Source organism: Radiomyces spectabilis (genome assembly GCF_025331425.1).
Source record: "Radiomyces spectabilis strain NRRL 2753 chromosome Unknown BYT42scaffold_2, whole genome shotgun sequence".
Taxonomy (NCBI): Eukaryota; Fungi; Mucoromycota; class Mucoromycetes; order Mucorales; family Radiomycetaceae; genus Radiomyces; species Radiomyces spectabilis.
Window position 1 is genome coordinate 2,719,488 of NW_026251927.1, and position 20,559 is coordinate 2,740,046.

The 20,559-nt window shown below is 42.2% G+C and overlaps 10 protein-coding genes across 10 annotated transcripts; 6 read left to right on the plus strand and 4 right to left on the minus strand.

The window, feature by feature from the left end:
• Positions 1 to 326: 326 nt before the first annotated feature.
• On the plus strand, positions 327 to 1,790 carry BYT42DRAFT_610980 (uncharacterized protein; the record flags this gene model as incomplete). Its single annotated transcript, XM_051571441.1, has 3 exons — positions 327 to 478; positions 535 to 1,030; positions 1,092 to 1,790. 3 exons carry the CDS (start codon positions 327 to 329, stop codon positions 1,788 to 1,790), a joined length of 1,347 nt encoding a protein of 448 aa, XP_051427732.1.
• Positions 1,791 to 1,900: 110 nt separating this feature from the next.
• Positions 1,901 to 3,383, minus strand: BYT42DRAFT_558097 (uncharacterized protein). Its single transcript, XM_051566967.1, has one exon. The coding sequence runs from the start codon at positions 3,255 to 3,257 to the stop codon at positions 1,929 to 1,931; it is 1,329 nt and encodes a 442-aa protein (XP_051427733.1). The 5' UTR covers positions 3,258 to 3,383; the 3' UTR covers positions 1,901 to 1,928.
• A 26-nt stretch (positions 3,384 to 3,409) lies between these two features.
• On the plus strand, positions 3,410 to 4,364 carry BYT42DRAFT_558098 (uncharacterized protein). Its single transcript, XM_051566968.1, has one exon. It carries the CDS (start codon positions 3,603 to 3,605, stop codon positions 3,951 to 3,953), a length of 351 nt encoding a protein of 116 aa, XP_051427734.1. The 5' UTR covers positions 3,410 to 3,602; the 3' UTR covers positions 3,954 to 4,364.
• A 1,116-nt stretch (positions 4,365 to 5,480) lies between these two features.
• Positions 5,481 to 6,634, plus strand: BYT42DRAFT_543288 (uncharacterized protein; the record flags this gene model as incomplete). The annotated part of the gene is made up of 3 exons (XM_051565672.1): positions 5,481 to 5,887; positions 5,970 to 6,409; positions 6,477 to 6,634. 3 exons carry the CDS (start codon positions 5,481 to 5,483, stop codon positions 6,632 to 6,634), a joined length of 1,005 nt encoding a protein of 334 aa, XP_051427735.1.
• Positions 6,635 to 7,223: 589 nt separating this feature from the next.
• Positions 7,224 to 8,801, minus strand: BYT42DRAFT_592125 (WD40-repeat-containing domain protein; the record flags this gene model as incomplete). Its single annotated transcript, XM_051570597.1, has 8 exons — positions 7,224 to 7,247; positions 7,459 to 7,613; positions 7,672 to 7,915; positions 7,987 to 8,103; positions 8,179 to 8,278; positions 8,345 to 8,411; positions 8,466 to 8,563; positions 8,632 to 8,801. The coding sequence occupies 8 exons, from the start codon at positions 8,799 to 8,801 to the stop codon at positions 7,224 to 7,226; spliced, it is 975 nt and encodes a 324-aa protein (XP_051427736.1).
• A 79-nt stretch (positions 8,802 to 8,880) lies between these two features.
• Positions 8,881 to 11,083, plus strand: BYT42DRAFT_558110 (uncharacterized protein). Its single transcript, XM_051566969.1, has 8 exons — positions 8,881 to 8,940; positions 9,044 to 9,365; positions 9,433 to 9,501; positions 9,569 to 9,712; positions 9,768 to 10,081; positions 10,149 to 10,465; positions 10,528 to 10,596; positions 10,668 to 11,083. The coding sequence occupies exons 2-8, from the start codon at positions 9,333 to 9,335 to the stop codon at positions 10,796 to 10,798; spliced, it is 1,077 nt and encodes a 358-aa protein (XP_051427737.1). The 5' UTR covers positions 8,881 to 8,940; positions 9,044 to 9,332; the 3' UTR covers positions 10,799 to 11,083.
• Positions 11,084 to 11,675: 592 nt separating this feature from the next.
• Positions 11,676 to 12,499, minus strand: BYT42DRAFT_489202 (uncharacterized protein; the record flags this gene model as incomplete). The annotated part of the gene is made up of 2 exons (XM_051563919.1): positions 11,676 to 12,097; positions 12,211 to 12,499. The coding sequence occupies 2 exons, from the start codon at positions 12,497 to 12,499 to the stop codon at positions 11,676 to 11,678; spliced, it is 711 nt and encodes a 236-aa protein (XP_051427738.1).
• Positions 12,500 to 13,503: 1,004 nt separating this feature from the next.
• Positions 13,504 to 15,897, minus strand: BYT42DRAFT_558124 (uncharacterized protein). Its single transcript, XM_051566970.1, has 12 exons — positions 15,696 to 15,897; positions 15,574 to 15,624; positions 15,231 to 15,483; positions 15,091 to 15,162; positions 14,954 to 15,025; positions 14,816 to 14,887; positions 14,607 to 14,750; positions 14,465 to 14,536; positions 14,302 to 14,373; positions 14,164 to 14,235; positions 14,028 to 14,099; positions 13,504 to 13,959 (listed from the first exon to the last, which is right to left on the minus strand). Exons 1-12 carry the CDS (start codon positions 15,757 to 15,759, stop codon positions 13,623 to 13,625), a joined length of 1,353 nt encoding a protein of 450 aa, XP_051427739.1. The 5' UTR covers positions 15,760 to 15,897; the 3' UTR covers positions 13,504 to 13,622.
• A 1,264-nt stretch (positions 15,898 to 17,161) lies between these two features.
• On the plus strand, positions 17,162 to 18,296 carry BYT42DRAFT_209350 (C2 domain-containing protein). The gene is made up of 4 exons (XM_051562553.1): positions 17,162 to 17,395; positions 17,480 to 17,524; positions 17,589 to 17,936; positions 17,998 to 18,296. The coding sequence occupies exons 1-4, from the start codon at positions 17,340 to 17,342 to the stop codon at positions 18,029 to 18,031; spliced, it is 483 nt and encodes a 160-aa protein (XP_051427740.1). The 5' UTR covers positions 17,162 to 17,339; the 3' UTR covers positions 18,032 to 18,296.
• A 70-nt stretch (positions 18,297 to 18,366) lies between these two features.
• BYT42DRAFT_543294 (tyrosine aminotransferase) lies at positions 18,367 to 20,029 on the plus strand (the record flags this gene model as incomplete). The annotated part of the gene is made up of 7 exons (XM_051565673.1): positions 18,367 to 18,502; positions 18,574 to 18,678; positions 18,755 to 18,981; positions 19,049 to 19,519; positions 19,592 to 19,675; positions 19,755 to 19,853; positions 19,922 to 20,029. The coding sequence occupies 7 exons, from the start codon at positions 18,367 to 18,369 to the stop codon at positions 20,027 to 20,029; spliced, it is 1,230 nt and encodes a 409-aa protein (XP_051427741.1).
• Positions 20,030 to 20,559: the final 530 nt, after the last annotated feature.

The following is a 20,559-nucleotide window of genomic DNA, read 5'->3' on the forward strand; positions in this document are numbered from 1 at the left end:
ACTATAAAATATAACAGCCAACTGTTTTATTTGTCAATTATTCATCGACGTGTTTGTTGTGATCGGTCATGTTAAACCACAAATTCATCATGTGTGAACAATATTCTCTCTCGGTTTACTGTAGCTGCGTGGTAATCGAAATCAAAAAATTGGATACCTTTGATTCACCCTGACATAGAACTATGTTGACTTTGATTCGAATACAAAACTTTAGTTGATATGTCTCGAATCGATATTTTAATGTTTTATCTGTTTTCGGTGGTTGGAATTGGGTTATTTCTGACCTGACTTTCAAAATCGAATCACCTTCACAACTCATTCTACTAATGGTTGCATTATCGGCTGCTCACAAGATATCTCGAGTTGCTGTCATAGGCGGCGGTCCCACAGGCCTTGCAGCTGCGAGAGCATTAAGGGATCAAGGCGCATTCAGTAAAATCACAGTGTTTGAACGAAATGCCGAAGTGGGCGGAACATGGTAAGTGCTGATTATGCATGTCAGCAATCGTCCTTTATCCGACGTTTTCGGGACAGGCTGTTTTCTCCTCAAGCGAACCCTTCATTGGATATTCCGTCCGTCAATGCTTTGGACATTGAACCACCAGGAATCTACTATCCGCCAAAAAAAGCTTCCATGTACGCCAACTTGCGCACCAACTTGCCTCATGCCGTCATGTGCTTCCGGGATCTTCCATTCGAGCCAGGCACCCCCATGTTCCCAACCCACGAACAAGTGCTAAAGTATCTAAAGTCAGTAGCTGACTCATGCCAGTTACAACCCATGATCCGACTCAATACCTCTGTGCTGGACGCCGAGTTTCTGGATTCTGAATCCGTATGGCGATTGTCGCTGGTGGAAGTCGGAAAAGAAGGTAGAAAGTATACAGAGGAGTATGATGCTGTGGTTGTTGCCTCGGGTCATTATACGGTTCCTCATATTCCTGCCATTGACGGTATTGTCCATGCCTCGAAAAAGCTTCGCATTATGCATTCTCGAGATTATCGCTATCCCGATGCTTACCGGGACCAAGTAATATTGACGCACGACCTATTTACGATATTTAACATGTACTCATTGTCTCTTGAATTAGAATCTCGTGGTTATTGGTGGTGGCCCATCAGCCAGGGATATTGTACGAGAGACGTCGAGCTATGCGAAGCGGATATATCACAGCATGAGAACGGAGGATGGGGCTCTTCTTTCGGCACAAGGAAGTTCGCTTCCCAACGTTCAGTCTACCACCGTTTTGACAAGATTCAACGAGGATGGATCAATCGAATGCCAAAATGGCACCATATTGAAAGATGTCGATACTATCATATTTGCTACCGGCTTTCTTTACAGCTTCCCTTTCTTGCGATTTGAGAAGGATCTCATTGTGGACGGACAAAACGTACAAAATTTGTACAAGTACCTGTTTTACATTAAGAACCCGACGCTTGCCTTTGTTGGATTGCCTATCCGCACGGTTCCTCTTCCATTTGCGCAATCGCAAAGTATGGTCATTGCACGATGTTGGAGCGGCCATGCAACCATTCCTTCCAGAGAAGCCATGTTTGAAGAAGAAGGGGCACGTCGCTTGTCCAATGATCGTTCCAACATCATTCTGGGGGCGGATAAAGAATTTGCACTTGTCGATCGTATGAATGCGTGGGCCGAAGGATGGCCATTGGACAAAGATTTGGCAGGGTGGCAATCCACCGATATAGTGACGGGTCGTTTGCCGGAGTGGTGGAAGTCCATGCGCAAAGCGGCGCCGCAGCTAAGATTAGAACAACTGGGTCATTAACCCCCCCAAAAAAAATTGGGAATGGTGCGTTGTATATTTTGTATGTCAAACTTATGCATGTACTTTTAAGAATGAAAGATAAAAATGAATAGAAACAGATGAAAATCACTGGGAATAGATAAAAAAAAATGAATTTTACTATGATGATTCTATGCTCTTTGTTTGGTATTGGGCTTCCTCTTCTTGAAGACACCGGACGCAAGCGCATTTGAAGTGATAGTTTTCCCACAACCGTTTTCTTCGCCCTTTGAGACTGTCTTCCACAGATCCGTAGGATATGCAAGCTTCCTCCCCCTGGGCAATGTCGCGTTTGGCCACAAACTGCATGGTCCGGCCCTGGCGCCGTTTGATGACATTGGCGTCACAAGAATGATTGAAATACACTGCCGACGTGTAGATTCCCCAGCCTAACAGTTCTTGATCGTCCGTTACAGCATCGGAATCCGGTCGCTCCCATAAACCAAAACTGTTGGACATCTCTCGAAAATAGATAAACCGGAAAAGTTGTTGAGAGTGGTTCAGGGAAGGTTCGGTGCCGGTGGCTGCCATGGCTTCTGCAAAGAACAAATAAAGGTGCATTATTTGTAGCACTTCAACGGGGATGTGATCAAGAGACTGAGCGGACCTGCGTCGCACGAGACCCGTGCCATCGGATGGGTAGTGTAATCTAAAATGGGCTAGCTCGTTGTCTTGTACAACCTGTAGATCCTCAAAACTCGGCAGCGTGTTGTTGTGGAATAAATAAGCTTGCTCGCATTGCCGACGGGCAAGACAAGCTGCAATGAGTCGACACATTGTGCGGTCCATATCCGAGATGGTTTGCTGAAATAGAATGTCCGGATGCTCCGTCGCACAGGTCCATGCATCGTCGATCCAAATTTGTAAAGCGCTGTCATCGTTTAAATCGATCCAATCACATTCACCATGCACCAACGGCAAAATCTCCTTTTTCAGAAAAGGATGTCCATCCATTGGAGTGTCTTCATCCACATCCACCCTCCGTTTGAACTCCTTGTCGAGTCGGCTAAAACTGGCAACAACCAGCTCCCATTCACCCGGGTATCCAGCCTCTTTCCACTGCTGCTTACACTCTTCAGAGCAGAACAATGCGTCTTTCAAATGGAACGTTTTAGCGGCCTTGGTATGCTTTCGTCGTGATCTGGTACTCCATTGATGGCACAGTTGCTTGGTGTCGTCCTCTGAGACGGCTTTGACACGTAAGCGTTTAGGATAACTGAAAGCAAAGCACCACATGCACGTTTCAGGCATCCATTCTTGCGAAACTGTTGTCGCCAATGGAACCGCTGTATGCACGATCGATCCAGCCTTGATCGGTTGCGTTGCGACGTAACCTCTTCCTTTGCCAGGCAAATTGACAATGGCCAATGCAGTGGTCGTGCTCGTGCTTATATTACCATCCACGTTGGCATGTAAACTGATGATGTCGGTTGCATTTTTACTAGACATTTTCTCATGCTTGGTGCTTTTTGATCCGCGACGATAATAACAAAAATGCTTGAAAGAAAATAGACAACGCTCAGAGACAAAAAACAAAAATAACACAATCAATTAGCAAAGCGCAGAATGAACCAAGAAAAAAAAAAAAAAAAAAAAAAAAAAAAAAAAAAAAAAAAAAAAAAAAGGTCGCAGGAAAGGAAAGTCACAGCAGCCAATAGAGAGCCTTGAAATCAAAAAAATTTTCCCGATACGATTTTTCCTGAACAAGTCTTGCACTCTCAAATCGAAAGCAGTAAGAATTAACCGAGCGACTCTGTAACGGTCTGTGACGCTTTACTCGAGAAGATAGAAGAAATGTATTCCATGATACTACTAGTATTACCCATAGCTGGGAAATGTCAAGCCTTCAAAAAAAAACGAGCGCATAATTTTCTTGCTTGGCACAGGTCCTGGAAGTCGGGATTTATCATCCCTCTCATTAGCGCGTGGTCAATGTTTAGTTCGTCAACCCTTCACTTTTTGAGTAACGTGATGGCTATTTGGGAGAAAGATCATTGGTTTACTGCATTGGTACCAAATGATCGCTCAATGACGATATTTCAGAGCATCCGTATGGGATCATCAAGTCTTCTCCAATGCTGCACTTTGTATGGGGTTGATCACAACCATTCTATGGGCTTCGACCGCCCCAATTCCAAGCATTAACTTCCAGTCACTTTATTTTGGCACCAATGATATAGCTGATTTCAAGGGAGCCCAATGACCTTGAATAGATTTCGTTTGTTTGCTTGGATAACTTTTTTTCGTCTTCGTGGTAAAAAGCATGTGGAGGAGCCATGGTGTAAACTGGTCCCAAACACCGACAATGATGTATTAATAGCCGCTTTTATGTGTAAAAAGATTCAAGATGCAATGGCTGGTTGAAAGGTGGAAAATAGATGCGTAAATATGACAGCATAGATAATGTATTTCATGCAGAATCGTTGGGCTTCGCAAAGGGCGCAGTTAGCCATCTGCATCCGAAAAAAGCTTGGCCGAAATTTCATCCTCATCACGGACTTGCATCATGATTAACTAATCAAAATCCACCTACCTACTGTATCGATAAGAAAAAAGATCAATGACAAGATTTATAACTGGCATTACTGCAAAATGCGTATCGTGACTTCCCGATCATCGAAATAGAAAAGGAAATATCCTGGTTTGAATGACAATTCGTTTGCAAACGAACGAGGGTCTTTCGAAGCATGTGCGTTAAAGAATGAAAGCAATTGGATTAAACTGACATTTGGGCGTGAAAGAGTTTCCTTTTATGCAGTTGACCCGCGCGCGATACTATTGAAACCAGAATCAAGCTTCACCATGCGAGAAATACCGTCATCTTTGGTTTCTTTTTTTTTTTTTTTCTTTTTCAAAAATGATCCGCTGATAACGTGTCTGTCTTGGACATCAAAATGTGCGGAAGCAAATGGGAAAAAACTTATCTTATTTCCGTGGAGGATGGGGCTGAATTCCATTGAATGATCATCTGGAACGCCGTTGTTGACTTTTTTTTTGTTTTTCCGTCGGTTATAACATAGAGGTGCATACAGGTATCTACTCATACAACCTTATATATGTATATATATAAATTATGTATCTGTATGTATGAAGAAGAAGCTGGTGTAGATTGCTGCATGATCTTTACGAAACGGTTTAGCCATAGTGAACGGAGCGGTGAAAAAGTATGATATAAATAACTTTTACGTCCAGTCAGGATATGAATGGACACTAGTTCGCTTTATCATTTGGGCAAAGCAGAAAAAAAAAGCGCAGCAACAATTTACTCTTGGTCTTTAATATTTATGGTTTTTCCCTTATTTTAAAAAGAGAGAGGGAAAGAAAAAAAGGAAATTGGGCGCAATAAAAGGGCAGTATATCTTTGTTGTTAAAAATAATGCAAGAAGCTAAAAATTGTGTGGTTGTTAATTCCGAGGAAACAAATACCTAGGGGACGTTTGTTTCAGCTTTGGGGGACATAAAAAAAGTCAGAGTGAGCAAATAGAAAAAAAAAAGTGTGTGCTGACCAGGGGATGTACGAACGAAAAGTATGCATAGGCTTTTACTGTATCATTTCTCCAACCTGCAGACCTTATACAAACAAAAAATAAAATCAATAAATACCGCCTTCCATCATATTTCACCAGCGGTTTCTCCGTTGACTTGACTACTCGTTGTGTTATCAAATCAATTATGCTTCTCATCACTGGTGCAGACCAAGCTCTTGGCCACTCCATCATTTCCCATCTATCGCGCTATGAAAATGCTCGATCCCAAATACGAGCCTTGTGCCAGAATCAACAACCATGCATTAATTTTGCGAACAAAGGCGTGGACGTGCGACAAGTGGAATATCATCATCCTCATCAATTATCATTAGCCATGCGAGGTGTCGACCATATGATTCTCACTCTCGGCAATGAATTCGATCGTTTGGAGCATGCTAAATATGTGTGCCAGACGGCCATTCAGTCGGGCGTCAAATCCATTATCTTTGTATCACACGTGGGAGCGGTATCTCATGCACATCCATCGCTTCAACACTATGCTGAAATCGAGGACCAAGTCGTCAATTCCGATTGCGATTGGATTATCCTCAGGTACGCTAGCCCATATGCTTTCTCCACACATTTGAATAGGTCAGAGGGAACAGGGTTAATGACATTTTTTATTCTTGTATAGACCCGAGTGGATCAACCAAAACTTTCACCTTTGGGCATCCTATGTTGAAAAGCACCGACGATTTCCTCTACCCATTCCAGATGATACCGAGATATGTCCCATTGATATGAGCGATATCTGCAAAGTCATCGAAGAACTGGTATTAGACAGGAACAAGAACCTGGTGTCAAAGTTGGAAGACGACCATATTGGGCAGGTGTACACATTAACGGGACCGCAGTCCGTCACGGGGAAACAGATTATGGAAATGTTGTGTGAGACGACCGGATACACCAAGCTTACATTTGAGCCAACCCGCTCAATGGATATCCGATACTATCTTGAAAATCTGCGAAGAGACATCTGGTTTGATGCTCGTCTCAAACAAGAAAATCGACAAATATACCATGACACGTTCGAAGGGTACAGTTACCGCACCAAAGCATTTGCCATCCCTACAGGTTAGTTGCACTTTTTTTGTACGTCAACCATTTCTATCTGTCATTTACCTATTCCTTGTCCATGTAGCCACTCAGATTAGTACATACCTGGATTACTTTGATTGGGTCCACAAAAGTGCCAGCAGCATATGCGTTCCACATGCCAGTGTGATCACTTCATTGCCCTGTCGATCTCTGCGGAAGTTCTTCCAAGAGAATGCCAACAGCTTCAAACCACGAGTGTAAATCCCCTTTTTTACCTGCCATAAAGTCTCTTTCTCTTTTGTGTTTCTATGATAACTATCTTTTTTTTTGTTAAATTTGTACATTTCGTTTGCCCTCATTGTTTCAGTACCACACCTTATCACTTTTTTGTCCGATGGTAGGTACATCGGTCTTTTTTTTTATCCCCCACCACACGATAACTCTTTTTTTTTTTTTTACGATAAATACTGTTTTTTTCAAACCCATTCATCCATGTCTAACATTTCAGTCGATGATGTTTTAGGTTTGACCACGCATAGACGTTCTTATAAAGCGATTGCCAACCATGTAAAGTATTGACCAAAGTTTTTGATTGTGGAATGATGTGGGAGCCAGATATTCATAACACAACAGGAAACATGTCTTCTTTGGATAGAGACACAGAGTCTACAGCACCTGGCATTCCCCGTAGTTTACCTTGTTAGGTATAACATGATATGTATGGTGTATTATTTTGTTGCAATAAGATTGAGATGCTAAGTACATATTATGTATGGTTTTTTCTTTCCCGCTCACCCGTTCATGACAGATTCTAATATACAAAAATGGTGGGAAAAAAAAGTACCTTTTCTCACAGTTTCGGTTCCCAGAAAGCCTATGTGAATGTTAATATCGAGATATTTAAAGGTCCATGTAATAATACATGGAGTAAAATCATTTTTGAAGAAAGGTAAAGATATCTTCGACCATTATAAAACCGACAGCATTTCGTCAGACTCTGAAATGATCGGGGAACTGGGGTCGTTTGCAAAAAAAAAAAGAAAAAAAAAAAGAAAACGAGATGCAACCATTAAAGGCGGACTTACCAGGTCTTCATTGCCAGTGACCATCATAAGAAGAGAGGGATTGAAACCAAAAACACTGATGCCTTGTTGATGAGGGGTCTGCAATTTTGTCAACGGTTTGTTTTCCATATTGGGATTTTGTATATCCCATATAGCCATTGTGCCATCCGATCCACCTACAGTCATGTTAGATAATTGCCTTGGAGTACTGGTAGGCTAATATAAGATATGTACCTGAGAATGCGTATTTGGCATCTGGAGAAAGCCCCACTGCTTCGCCGACATTACCGGGAAGGGTTGGACTGTGACCGACCAGTCGCTGCTGTAAGTTTCCTTCGAAAGAATCGACCATGTAATGGCAGTTGCCGGCAGTGGAAATCATGATTTGCTTTCCGTCCCTCGTAAATTTGAACTTTGTCCACTCATTCATGCCTTGTTGAGTGTAAGGATCGCGCAAGACCCAAGTGGCAAACGGTCCCTAAAAAATATACCCCACGTTTGAGTATCAGGCTTCTGCCATGGTGATCGTTCTCCACACAGTCGACTTACCGTTTCATACGCCCGTAAGTCATACATTTTAATGGTATCGGATCCGATGCCCACAGCAAATACCAAGCCTGAAGGATCAAATGCAATTGTGGGTCGTCCTTTAATTTGAATCATCCCCTATAGACGATTGGACTTTTTGTCAGAGACTGCCTATCCTCCCCATGATGACCCATATTCCGTTTTGGAACGTACCTGACACGTTGATGAGCGTAGATCCCATAGTCGAATGCTGTCGTCTAATGCGGCTGACATTAACTGATCATCCAACGGAGACATTTCTAAAGCCACGACCCTGTCCATAAAACACATGTCAGTGACCGGTCACTTCCTGCATAACAGTTCACATTGTCTGCCGTACTTATTTTTGTGTCCTCTAAAATAGCGAATGTACTTGTTATCGTGCAAAGACAGGTATCGAAGCGTATCTACGAGATCAATAAGCCATAAATTCTACTTGGAAGCCCTTTCTTCAAACTTACCATCTTCTTTTGTGGAAGCATACACAACTGTGCTTTTGCTGTGAGTGAATCGAGCCAAGTTAACACCATACTTTTTGCTGTATAGCGTCGATCGTAATCTAGAAATACTGTGAGTCTACAATGTCACCGGCTTTTTTTTATTTTTGGTACACCAACACTGTCATACTTTGCTTCTCTGCAATCGTAAACGTTGAGACTTTCGTCTTCTCCGGAAGTAACGCAAAATTCGCCGGAATCGTCGAAACAGAGAGAGGTAATGGGTTTCTGATTATCTTTGAAACGTTTGGTAACGTGTACTGAGGATATAATGGAAGGCGTCAGCTCAACATCTTCCATTTGAACTTCCATCGCGAAAAATGAGACAATAAAATAGCAAAAGCAAGTTGGAAGGACTGTAAAATTTTTAAATTTTATAATTTTTGGTTCTGCAATTTCACCACTTGGACGCAACCATGAATGCTTGAACAATGAAATGGTAATAGTAATAAATAAAATCACCCATTTGGGGAATGCATATCAAGATGAGATGTAATCTATTAACTGTCGCGTCTTTCTGTTGGGACCGGGACAATGACCAGGTGATCTTCCTTGGTTGCCCCCTCATTACGGCCCATCCAAACCTATTATAACGGCCGGCTCTATGACAGAGAGTCCATTGCAATTGGATTGATGCTTGGTATCCTATACAGTAGTACTCGGCTTCAACTTTTTCATCAAATATCATATCCATAGTTGGTGCATGTTTTATCAACGCATGTCTTTTTTCATGCGTGACTCGGGAACCAAAAAGTCAATTTTGTGTATCCTTTCAGACAGGTTTCCCTTCATTTTGTTCACGCGATAAAAAGAAGCAGAAAAAAGATCAGTATGAGAGGCATGCTTGTTCCGCGCATGTTGGCCGTGAGTACTCTTGTATACTTTGTTAAATTGGGCATGTATTGTGCTGGGATGTTCATTATGCGTCAAGTCGGTCGCAGCACAAACGGTTCGTCTTTCAACCCGTCGACCATTAGCCCAATCCGGATTCACAGCTATGGTGATTGCCTCACGTTTCCATGTACAACGCAAGCACTCTTTTTAACTTTGAAAATGCCCTTTCGCAGCGATTCATGTCAACTCAAACTCGCTCAAATATACGTCGAGTCGGTCAAGAGAAGGATGCTGGAGCGTTGCAGAATCTGCTGAAGCGGGTGATGGAAGTGGACGCCGGGATGACTGATATGATGCCCGCTCCATTCACCCCACATGTAAATATGGAAGGAATATGACTGATTGTACCATTTTCTAACCTTGTGAAAATAGACCTACAAATGTAGAGCTTATTGCACGGCTGAAGAATATCAATTGTCGCTCTTGGAAAAACATCTCTCCTCTTCATCTACTTTCAAGGTCATGCCATTGATTACACCCGATATTCTGCACATTCAAGTGGATCCGAGTCAGGGCGGAGGAGAAATGTTTGTATTTTCAAATGGTACCTTTGTGGCATGGGGTGTCCAGGAAAATTGCGAACAACAGTTTTTGCAGGATTGTATTCGCAAGTTGCCTGGATTTGAAATCCACAGCATTCAGGCGATCGAAACCGAAGATGCTGAATACGTTATCGACGAGGACGAGTAAGAATTGCCTAAAAAGCTGCATGAAACAGCGCTGGCTCATGGATTCTTTGTTTCGCTTCATTAGAGCCACTGATATGAAAGGAGAAGTGATCTTGTTAAACCCTCACATCCCTTCTCTGACACTGTCAAGGATTTCCTTCTCGCATGGTTTGGCTAGATCAGCAAAGTTGTCCGTCTTGGAATCCATGTTGGAAAACTATTTATCATCGACAAAGCATATCCCGATCCTCATGTTACAGGGAAAAAAGATCCCCTTGACACGTCGAGAGATTCTGATGAAAGTGGGCGAGCTGTTGAGTTTCCGTCAACAATTGAATTTAAGCGCTGGAGAAAGCTTTTTGGATACACCCGATTTCTATTGGGCTCGGCCTGAACTGGAAGGTAACAGCAAGTGTCAATGATCACATCCCTTATACAATACTGACTTTTTCTTAAAACCACAGAGTACTATCACAAAATCTCACGGCATCTAGATGTGCGGCCTAGAATTGCTATTCTAAACAAGAAGCTCGGTAAGACCCATTCTGCCATTTCTGCGTATTGCCTGGGAAATGTTAACTTATACCTTGTACTATGCCTTTAGATTATGCAAATGAACTGGCTTCTATTCTCAAGGAACATTTATCCGAAAAGCATTCGTTGACTTTGGAATGGATGATTATCATACTAATCACCGTAGAGGTTACTTTCGAGGCAATTCACTGGGTTTTCTAATATGTAACATGGTAAAAAATAGGATAGAAACATACTTTAACTCTAGAACTGACGGCTTGTGAATAACAGTAAAGGAGCATTAGCAGAGTAACTGATTGAGATTTATTTTGTCTCTTTGGCTTTTTGTTTCCGCTGGCTTTGATCCTACGGACGTGCAGCCTCTTTGCGACGGAGGACACTCTCCAAACCTCCAGATTTCATATTTAATGAAATCACAGATGTCCTTATTTCATAACACCAAGTGCAAATCGCACCGTTGCTTCAAAGGAATATCGCCCCAGAAACAGCCTTGCCCTTGCCGGTTGAATCCCTCTATCATGGGCTTCCGATTGTGTCATCTTTATAATCGACTCAATAAACTTTCATGTAGTTTCTATGACAGATAGCATTCTGAAAACGAACTTCCTTCACATTGCGTTAACAACCTCAAGTTTTGCTTATATCGATCAACAATATTTGACCAGCGTCTGTGATTTGGTGTACATCAAATTCTTTGAAGATGTACCACCTAGCGGGCGAGCAGCACAGGGTAATCACTTTGTGAAAATGTAGAAAGATACTTGGATTGTTCATTAAAGGCTCAGAGGATGCATCGGTACAGGAGTTTAATAGCCCCAGGCACCGTCAACGTGCGATACGTTAATGACGAGACGCACATCTTTTGATATGTTCTTGGCAAGATGACGATAATGATCATTGATATTCAAACTCGGACAGTTTTGTTCAAGAACTAAAACAATGATAACTCTTTATTCACGTAGTGAAGCTGTTAATGGTAAATAGCTGCAAGGGAGGCGTATTAATTCTAGACAAGGAGAAAGAAAATGGGGAGTTGTTCTTATGATGTAAAAAAAAGGTGGGTTAAAAAGAAACAAGATTAGAGGTAGCTGCGAGCCACAAGACTGACACCCATGGCAAGTACAACTTTAGCGACCATGGGCACATTTTGGGTCGAGTCCGAGGACGAGGGAGAAGTGACGGAAGATGAACGAGGACTGGCGGCATTGGTGGGTTTGTTGTCGTTGGAGGCAGCCGGGGTGGCAGGAGGGGCAGCGGGAGTGACAGCCGGGGAAGAAGCAGGAGAAGGAGCCAAGTTACCAGAAGCACTGGGAGCCAAACTGGCAGAAGCACCTGAAGGAGCGCTGGATGCTGAAGTACCCGTGTGTGTACCATTGGTAGGCTGCGCGGCAGCCGAACTGTTGTTGCTGCTACTGCTACCGCTGCTAGCACCCACACCACCTTCGATGGTAAAGTGACCAGCAAACGCAAGGTCGGGAGAAGTGCCAAGTTCAAAAGCATCTGTTTCCATGGATAATGATGAGCGATTTTGGTCTATTTTTCCAGATCCCCTCCGCCCCCCCCCCTTTTTTTTTTCTTTTCTTTTCTTTCTTTCTTAGAGATCGGCAACTTACATTCTTCGCTGTTTTCGATATCCATGGGAATCTTCCAAGTGTAGCTTCCATCGGCAGCATTCACATTTTGTGCGATAGTCATCACCGGTTGTAACGCGGTTGAGGGACCCTTGGCCAACACGATCTGGCTGATAGTGGATGTAGTAGGGTTGATCCAGGAAATAATGGCATCTTGACCTGCTTTATATTTGGTGCCGGCCAAAGGCGAGGTGATAGATACAATAGCTTGTTGAGCTGTAACAAGACCGAACAATGCGCAGTTGATAAGAGCAGCGGTACTCAACTTCATGATAAATAAATAAAAAAGAATTAATGATACAGAGATATGTCTGGAGGCGAAAGAAAAAAAAGAGTACGAATATCGTCGACTTATATGTACTTGATCTTCAAAATAGTTATTGTACTGCTTTTTAGGGAGAAGACAGTCGAGGGAAAACTTCGTGGGAAAAAAAATTGAGGGAGTCGATGAAATCGATTTTGTCATTGTCAGAATAACTGCTACCTAACGATCGGAAGCATAAAAGAGGTCGTTTATTTTTGGAGAGCATGAGGCGGCCTTGTCATAGTTTCATCTACCATAATTTGATGAACTGATGGTGGTATTAGCTTGCCTCATAATTTACATGAATCATTTAGCTACTGAGAGACAACAATACTCCATCACTTCATCTCCTCCTTGAAAAACCAGAAATGGTACCTCATCAGGATGGGAAAATACGTCTTGCTTTCCATGTTTAACCGTCCCCTTGGGATAGAAAAGCATGTCGAAGAGTGAGGAGTCAAGGGACACCACCGTGCGGTGCAATGAAACGCAAGATTGTTTTCTTCATTTGTCAAAACGACTCCTTGCTAGAAATGCTCCTACTTTCTTTATTTGTTGCTGCATGCTTCTTCTTCAAAATCTTGAGTTCCTATTTCTACATTTTTTTCCCGAGGGAAACACGGTTTGATCAAGGTTCCAGGATGCATCTACTATCAATTTTTTTTTCATTCCATGGGGGGGGGGAACTTTCCAAGAAAAAGAAGAAAATGCGACTTCTCAATGTTGCATTAGGGTTTTTAGATTTTTGAACTAGACCCAGTTATTCGAGAGTATATCATTTGCATCGAGGAACCTAAGGGATTTTTATTATTATTATTATTGAACTGCAACCCAGCTGAAAAAACTAAACTAATGCAATGCTTTCTCGAGTGCAGCTTGATCGAGGTGCTTATTTCTACATGTCATCGCAGCCCACAGATGCAAATCAATATGGAAATTCTTCATTTGGCCAAAAAGTGAAAGAAACAAGGACTCAATTTCATTGACAAGACAACATTTCGAGGCATCTAATTAGACTGTCATCCATCTTTTGCATACCGCAGTGAATAAAAAAAGGGATTCATCCGTACTCGTCTTTTATTTTCTGTTGTTAAATGAATGTCGCTATGGTGACGATGAGACATGTCCATGGGATCGCCAAGGTTGTCATGGTAATGGACGATGCATCACTCTTTGTTTTGCTATTTTTCGATGCACAATTGATCGAGCATTGGAAAGCCAAGCTATCTGGATTGTTTGTGACGTTCTGATCGGGACAACTTTGGAACTGATTAGGGGTCATATAGCAAAAGGCCAGAGGCGCAGGGGCAATCAGAGGAGGAAACTGGCCATTCAGGGTGTTGTAGTTGAGCATCAGGAATTCTAGATTACTTAATGACCCAAGTTGCTGGGGGAGCGGTCCGGTCAAGCTGTTGTGTCCCAGTGATCTATGAAACATGAGGTCACTAAATAACATAATCCACCATTGAGATAACCGCCATCATGAATGTCATACAGCTTTTTCAGCTTCTTTAGATTTCCAATCTTTTCCGAGATGCCGCCTCTCAACCGATTGTTGGATAGATCCCTGTAACATGATTTGATCTCAGCGTGAATAAAAAAACGCCATCGACTGCACGGCGACAACTCACAGCGTTTCAAGGTTGGAAAGTTCGTAAATCGAATCTGGCAAACTTCCGTTCAACATTTGATGCGATAGGGATCTACAATGACGTAAAGTAATTAATATTTTAGTCCCCTCACTTCACATGAAATATAAACAATATTACAATGTTTCAAGTAATGTCAAGTTTCCGATGGAAGCGGGAATACCGTTGGTCAAACGGTTATTCTTTAGATTACTATTGAAAAGAAAAAATAAAGCATGATCCATCGTTAGCTGCACAATATCCAAGATAGGCATGGCTCCAAAATCACAGTTTCAATACTTGCAGCGATCTGAGCATTCTCAAATTGGCTATACTTTCAGGCAATGACCCAGTAATAGCGTTATTGTCTAGCGCTCTAACGGAGATCGTCAGTAAGTACAGTCACTTTTTTTTCTCCCAGGTATTATGATGGTAGTGATACATGCAGACTTTGTATAGCTAGGAGCTGAGTGATCGTCGCGGAAAAGTCACCTGATAGCTTGTTGTTGCTGAGATACAAAGCTTTGAGAGAAGTCATGTTACTCCACGTATCCGGTATTGTCCCCGTGAATGAATTATTCCGCAAATGTCTGTGAATAAAAAAAGATATCAGGTTGACCATCCTCTGCAATCAAATTCTCGCGTTTGGTATTACATATTAGACAGCATGGGGAGATGGCCCAAGGATGCTGGCAGTGAACCAGTTAAATTATTCATATCAAAGTTTCTGCCAACATCAGCGATCGTGTGAATGAATGCGCCATGCCAACGGTCGATAACGAGTACCACTTACATAATCTGTAATTTTTGAGCGTGCATCATCGAATCAGGTAATCCACCCGTCAGGTGGTTATGACTTAGATCCCTATTCCAACAGCGTGAATCACTCTATCCAAAAGGTTCCCCTGACGGAAAATCTCTGAGACTTACAGATGGGCTATATCGGGAACATCCTGCACATTGTCTGGCAATGTACCAACCAAGTTATTGTGGGACAGATTACTAAATCATGCATTAGGCGGATCAGAAAAGCAGGAACGTAAGCGATCATTAAGGATACTGCTTCATACATTTTCAAGATTTGACCGAGATTATTACAATGAACGTTGTACCATGAGCAGCAGCTCCTCATATCCTGTGACTCCCATCCTGTTCGGATAATCCAGTTTTTGCCATTGAGGCTTTGGTACCAATGACTCAATGCTGCACAGGCAGATTCGCTGGGCGGTTGCGTTGCATTCTTGGGTGCACTGTCTTGGGAAGGAGACGGTTCAAGCACGTCATCTGCAGATGGGATGGTGGTATCTTGCGTCGGAGACTCATCTGTGGCGTTTTGTTATAAAATTAACGAGGAAAGTGTGACGAGGGATCTCGTAGCATGCTTAAGCGATAGATGCATGTAAACATGTGTACCTGTATCTGTATTTATGGCGCTATCTTCATCCTCTTCAACAGTGATGTCCTCTATAATAATATCAAGATCTGTTGGATCCTAACTGTTTAAACCATGTTTGCTTGAGTAATCATGCACCAACCTTGACCGTACGCGACACAGATAAGGAAAAATATCACCAAGCATACTGCAAAAGGAACCCTCATGTTGCAAAGCAAAAGCTGAAGAAAATAAAAAGAGATCCCTAAAGTTTAATTCCCATAGAAAAAAAGTTATATAGGACTAGCATATAAACGTGAACATGATGAGGGACAAAAGCTTGCACGTGCAGGAATCGCTGGCTGATATAGGGTAGCTTCGACATGCAATAAAGGTTCAAAAATCAATTAGCCACCCCCACTGGAAGATGACAACCGGATCTCCGCATACGGGCTGTTGATCTTCAACATTGACAAAAATAGACAGTGTAGTCAGTGTAGTCAGTAGTATAAGTGCTGGAAAAATAAAAAATAAAAACAGAAAAAAAATGATTCTAATAATGAGTACCATATGCATTGCTGCATCAGATGGGTTTCATTGTCCTTCAACCTTACAGTACCTGATTTCAAATATTGGGTTATCCGCTTACTGCTTTTTATTGCAGGAGCTGTAGGTGCCGAGGAGAACATTTTTGGCAAAAAGATTGGTGAAGGCGTGCAAAGCTCAGCCGCTATTATCGGAGTCTGTAAGTTGCGTTTCCAACAAGATCTACCAGAACAATTCCTCTTGACACAACTCATCAAAAAATACAAAGATCATGATCCAAGATATCCACCTATTGTACTGTAGACAATACATACTTCATCCACAAAACCAATAGTATAAGATTATTAAATGATGCAAAAAATGATGTGGCTAGGGATCCAGATCCAGATCCATTGTTTTTGACTTTGTGGGTTTCGTCAGCATGATTTCGGGACATATATGATAGGGTTTATGTTTGTTTACTGCTTTTACATTCTATTCGACAGAAGGAACGGTTCACTGTAATCCAGAAATGGGAGGAGCATTATGTTGGTCGATGATGATTATCCTTATAAAGGTCACTCAAAGTGAAGATTGGTTGGCCAAAAGAGAAATGAAAAAAGGGAAAAAGGTATTACAGAGTGATGATGACCATTATGCATTAGCCCGTGCTCAAGTAGTGAGTAGTATTTTGGACCAGCATAGACTACTGCTCATCATGATACAGCGAGCTGGACAACTTATTGTAATTTAAATTGTTTGCCGGAGAGTCCAGTCTTATTATGTCATCATCCATTAAGAGAGCGAGTCATGTGCATTAAGCAAAATTACAGCATCAAAAAACATGCCATGGGGTTTAAGCGATATGAAAGTTTCCATATAACTGATAAGGTAGAGATAGCTCAGCCAAGTAGGTAGAAAAGTGAAGAGGTTGATTTCCAAAAATAGGTCGGTAACGTTATCACACTTATTGAACATGGGCCAAATTGAAGATCAAAGCCGGACAAGGGGACATGTACGACGGCAAAACCAAGATGGCACGGCCCAGAAATACTGGTGGAAAATGGAAAGGTAACTTTTAGCGTGCTTCTTCAGGGCCAGCATGTTCGGTGTCTGGATTTGCGAAAAAGCTCGTGTTACGAGTTGCCATGTTTACATTTATTGACATGCCAGTTACAGTGAAAGGTCTTTTTTCTCATTCCGACTTCTCTTATTCTCTCACCATTTACTCATTGCTTCCAACCATCATCTTAAATCTACATCACCCACATTCGTCTAAACCATGTCCAACCTCAAACTTCGTATTGGCATTATCAGTGCACGAGGATTAGCCGCTGCGTACGTTGAAAGAGCTAAAAAATTATACATTATTACACAGCACTACGTCGTATCCAGGGAATGGTGATAATTTATTTTTTACAGTGACAAAACAGGATTCTCGGATCCCTATGTTGTGATGCGTATCAAGTGAGTATTGGATCAATAAGCGGCGATGGGAATGTGACAATTAATAAGCCGTTTTTTCATTCAGTGAAAAGAAATACACCACCAAGGTGATCAAGCAGACACTGGATCCCGTTTGGGACGCTGAATTTGATATACCGATTCATCCCGGGAAGCTTCCTGTATTGGTGAATTTTACAGTATGGGACAAGGATACTTTTGGCCGAGATTTCCTGGGAGATGTGAATATTCCTTTCAAGAACGTGTTTGACCGCAATGCCGGTGGCGTATCCGATGGCTTGGCCAGACATTACAAAGATCCCGAGAACCAATCCGCTTGGTACACTTTGGCCAAACGAAGCGAAAAGAATAATGTGTCAGGGGAGATGCAAATCAAATTCGGGTTTATTGAAGACCACACTCGAGATCCTCAACAGTAAGTTGGGACAGTACCTATGTAAAATGATATAATGATCACTCATCATTGCTTTGTCTAGGTACGAGGAAGCTTGGCAACAGCTGATCGGTTAAATCTATACCTGGCGACATTTGATATATTGCAAGGGGTTTTTGCGACACTGTTTTTTTTCATCGTTGTACAGGAGATTACGTTCATTCATCCAAGATCGTATACCACTATCATAGACCAAAATTTATAGACAAGATAAAAAGAGCAAACAAAAAAAAGAGAGAATGTAAAGAGAGGGAAACAAGGTTCAATGGAAATGATCAAAGATGATCTTTTGACGACTGTGGGAAAAAGGCCCATATTTCAATCTCAGTCGAATGACAAACAGCTTCGACATGAAGCGGTTGCACCACTGCTTTACTTGGGTTTTTTTCTTTCTCAACGTTTACTTTTTCTCATGAGTTCTGATCGTGCGGCGTGGAAAGTGCAATCTTCCAAAGTGGCCAAGAGTGCCCACAATCCTATTCGAAAGATTGTCGACAGCCTCAAGCTTGACCCCAATGCACAAAAGGAATTCATTAGTTTGTCGGTTGGTGAGTCATAGACAAGAAAAACCGGCTCTTCTCTTCATTCAGGACAAGTGTTATTAATAGCTACTACTTAGGTGATCCTACCATTTTCGGCAACTTCAATGTCGACCAAAGCTGCAATGAAGCTGTTATTAAGCAACTGAACAGCTTCAAGGCCAACGGATATCCTGCAGCGCACGGTAATAACTTTGACATTTTTTTTTTTTTTTGATGAACTGAAAAAGAACATATCTGATAGAATGTCTGTACAAATAGGTACCGTTCAAGCACGTGAAGCGGTGGCAAAGGCTTTCACGCACCCCGAAGCCCCACTCACAGCGGACGATGTGCTTCTTGTCAATGGATGCTCGGGTGCGTTGGAGCTGTGCTTGAACGTTCTCTGTGACGCGGGCAAGAACATCTTGCTTCCTCGTCCTGGTTTCCCCTTGTACGGAAGTTTGGCGGCTACACGATTTGTCGAAGCCAAGTACTACAATCTCAAGGTAATTCTGTCCCTTTATGCATTGTAATAGATCAGAGTTTTTCACCAATTTATCTGCTACGCACTAGCCTGAAAGCAATTGGGAAGTGGATTTGGAGCATTTGGAATCTTTGATTGACGACCAAACAGCCGCTATCCTTGTGAATAACCCATCCAATCCTTGTGGTTCTGTTTATTCCCGTGAGCATTTGGAAAAGGTGTTGAAGGTGGCTGCCAAGCATCATGTTCCTATTATTGCTGATGAAATTTACTGCGATCTCGTCTTCACAAATAACACTTTCTATCCCATGGCATCGCTGACCAAGGAAGTTCCCATTCTTTCGGTGGGCGGTTTGGCCAAGAAATGGCTCGTACCTGGCTGGCGTATTGGCTGGATCCTGGTGAACGATCCCGTGGGTGCATTTGCCGAAATTCGCGAAGGATTGCTCAACTTGTCGCAGGTCATCCTGGGCCCCAATTCTGTCGTGCAAGCTGCGCTTCCCGATATTCTGCACAACACGCCTAAATCGTTCTACGAGAAAACCATTGAGCAACTTGAGGTTCGTGTACTTTCTTGCTGATGACAGATGGGGATGATTTTTACTGACTGACAAGTCTTCAACTTTCTGCAGCATAATACCAGTTTCAGCATGGACGCTGTTTCCAAGATTGATGGTCTCAAGCCTGTGCAGCCTCAAGGTGCTATGTACATGATGGTAAGTCCGATCTGATGATGAAAAGTTTGTACATCTTATGAGATCCCAATTTTTTCTCACGGGTTGGGATCGGCGCTAGGTTGGCATTGAAACCGCCAAGTTCAAGGACATTGCCTCGGACGTGGAATTCAGCCAAAAACTGCTTGCTGAAGAATCCGTCCTCTGTTTGCCGGGTCAGGTAAGATGAAGATGAAGATGAAGTGCTACGAATGTTTCAATTTATTCACAGAGCTCTTCTTCTTGCAGTGTTTCAATTACCCCGATTATGTCCGCATTGTCATCACTCCTACGATTGATCGCCTAGAGGAGGCTTACAAGAGAATGGACGAATTCTGCGCTAGACACCGTAAATAAAGGTGCAATTCAAGCATAGAGAAAATAATAAATAATAAAGTATTTTTGTTTCTTCTCGTAAAAAGCCTACAACAAATGAAAATGATGCAGAACCTTTTTTGTTTACAACAATGATCTTTGGATTTCAACTGCAGCAAAAGCTAAACAATAGCATTGCTTGGAGCACCTTGCAGCTTCATTGACGGATGTTCGCGGCTTGACAGGTTTTTGTTTTTGTTTTTGTTTTTGTTTTGTGCGGTAAAATGAAAATAACATTTTTATAATTTGAAAGCAAACATTCTATGAATCTGTTCTCAAGTAGCAATTACAGTACCCGCATCATCTTTACACATACTCTCTCCGTTAATAACAGCCTTACAGCATGGGCAACAAGGAATCTTATGCAAATAATAAAAGAAGTAAAAAGAAAAAATTACAAGTCATGTTCTGTCCAGGGAAACACAAACAGGAGTGGAGAAAAGGGGGCCAAGGAAGTCTCGGTGGTTTGCGATTATCCTCCAAAAAGAAAAAGCACGCAGCTTTTGCATAGA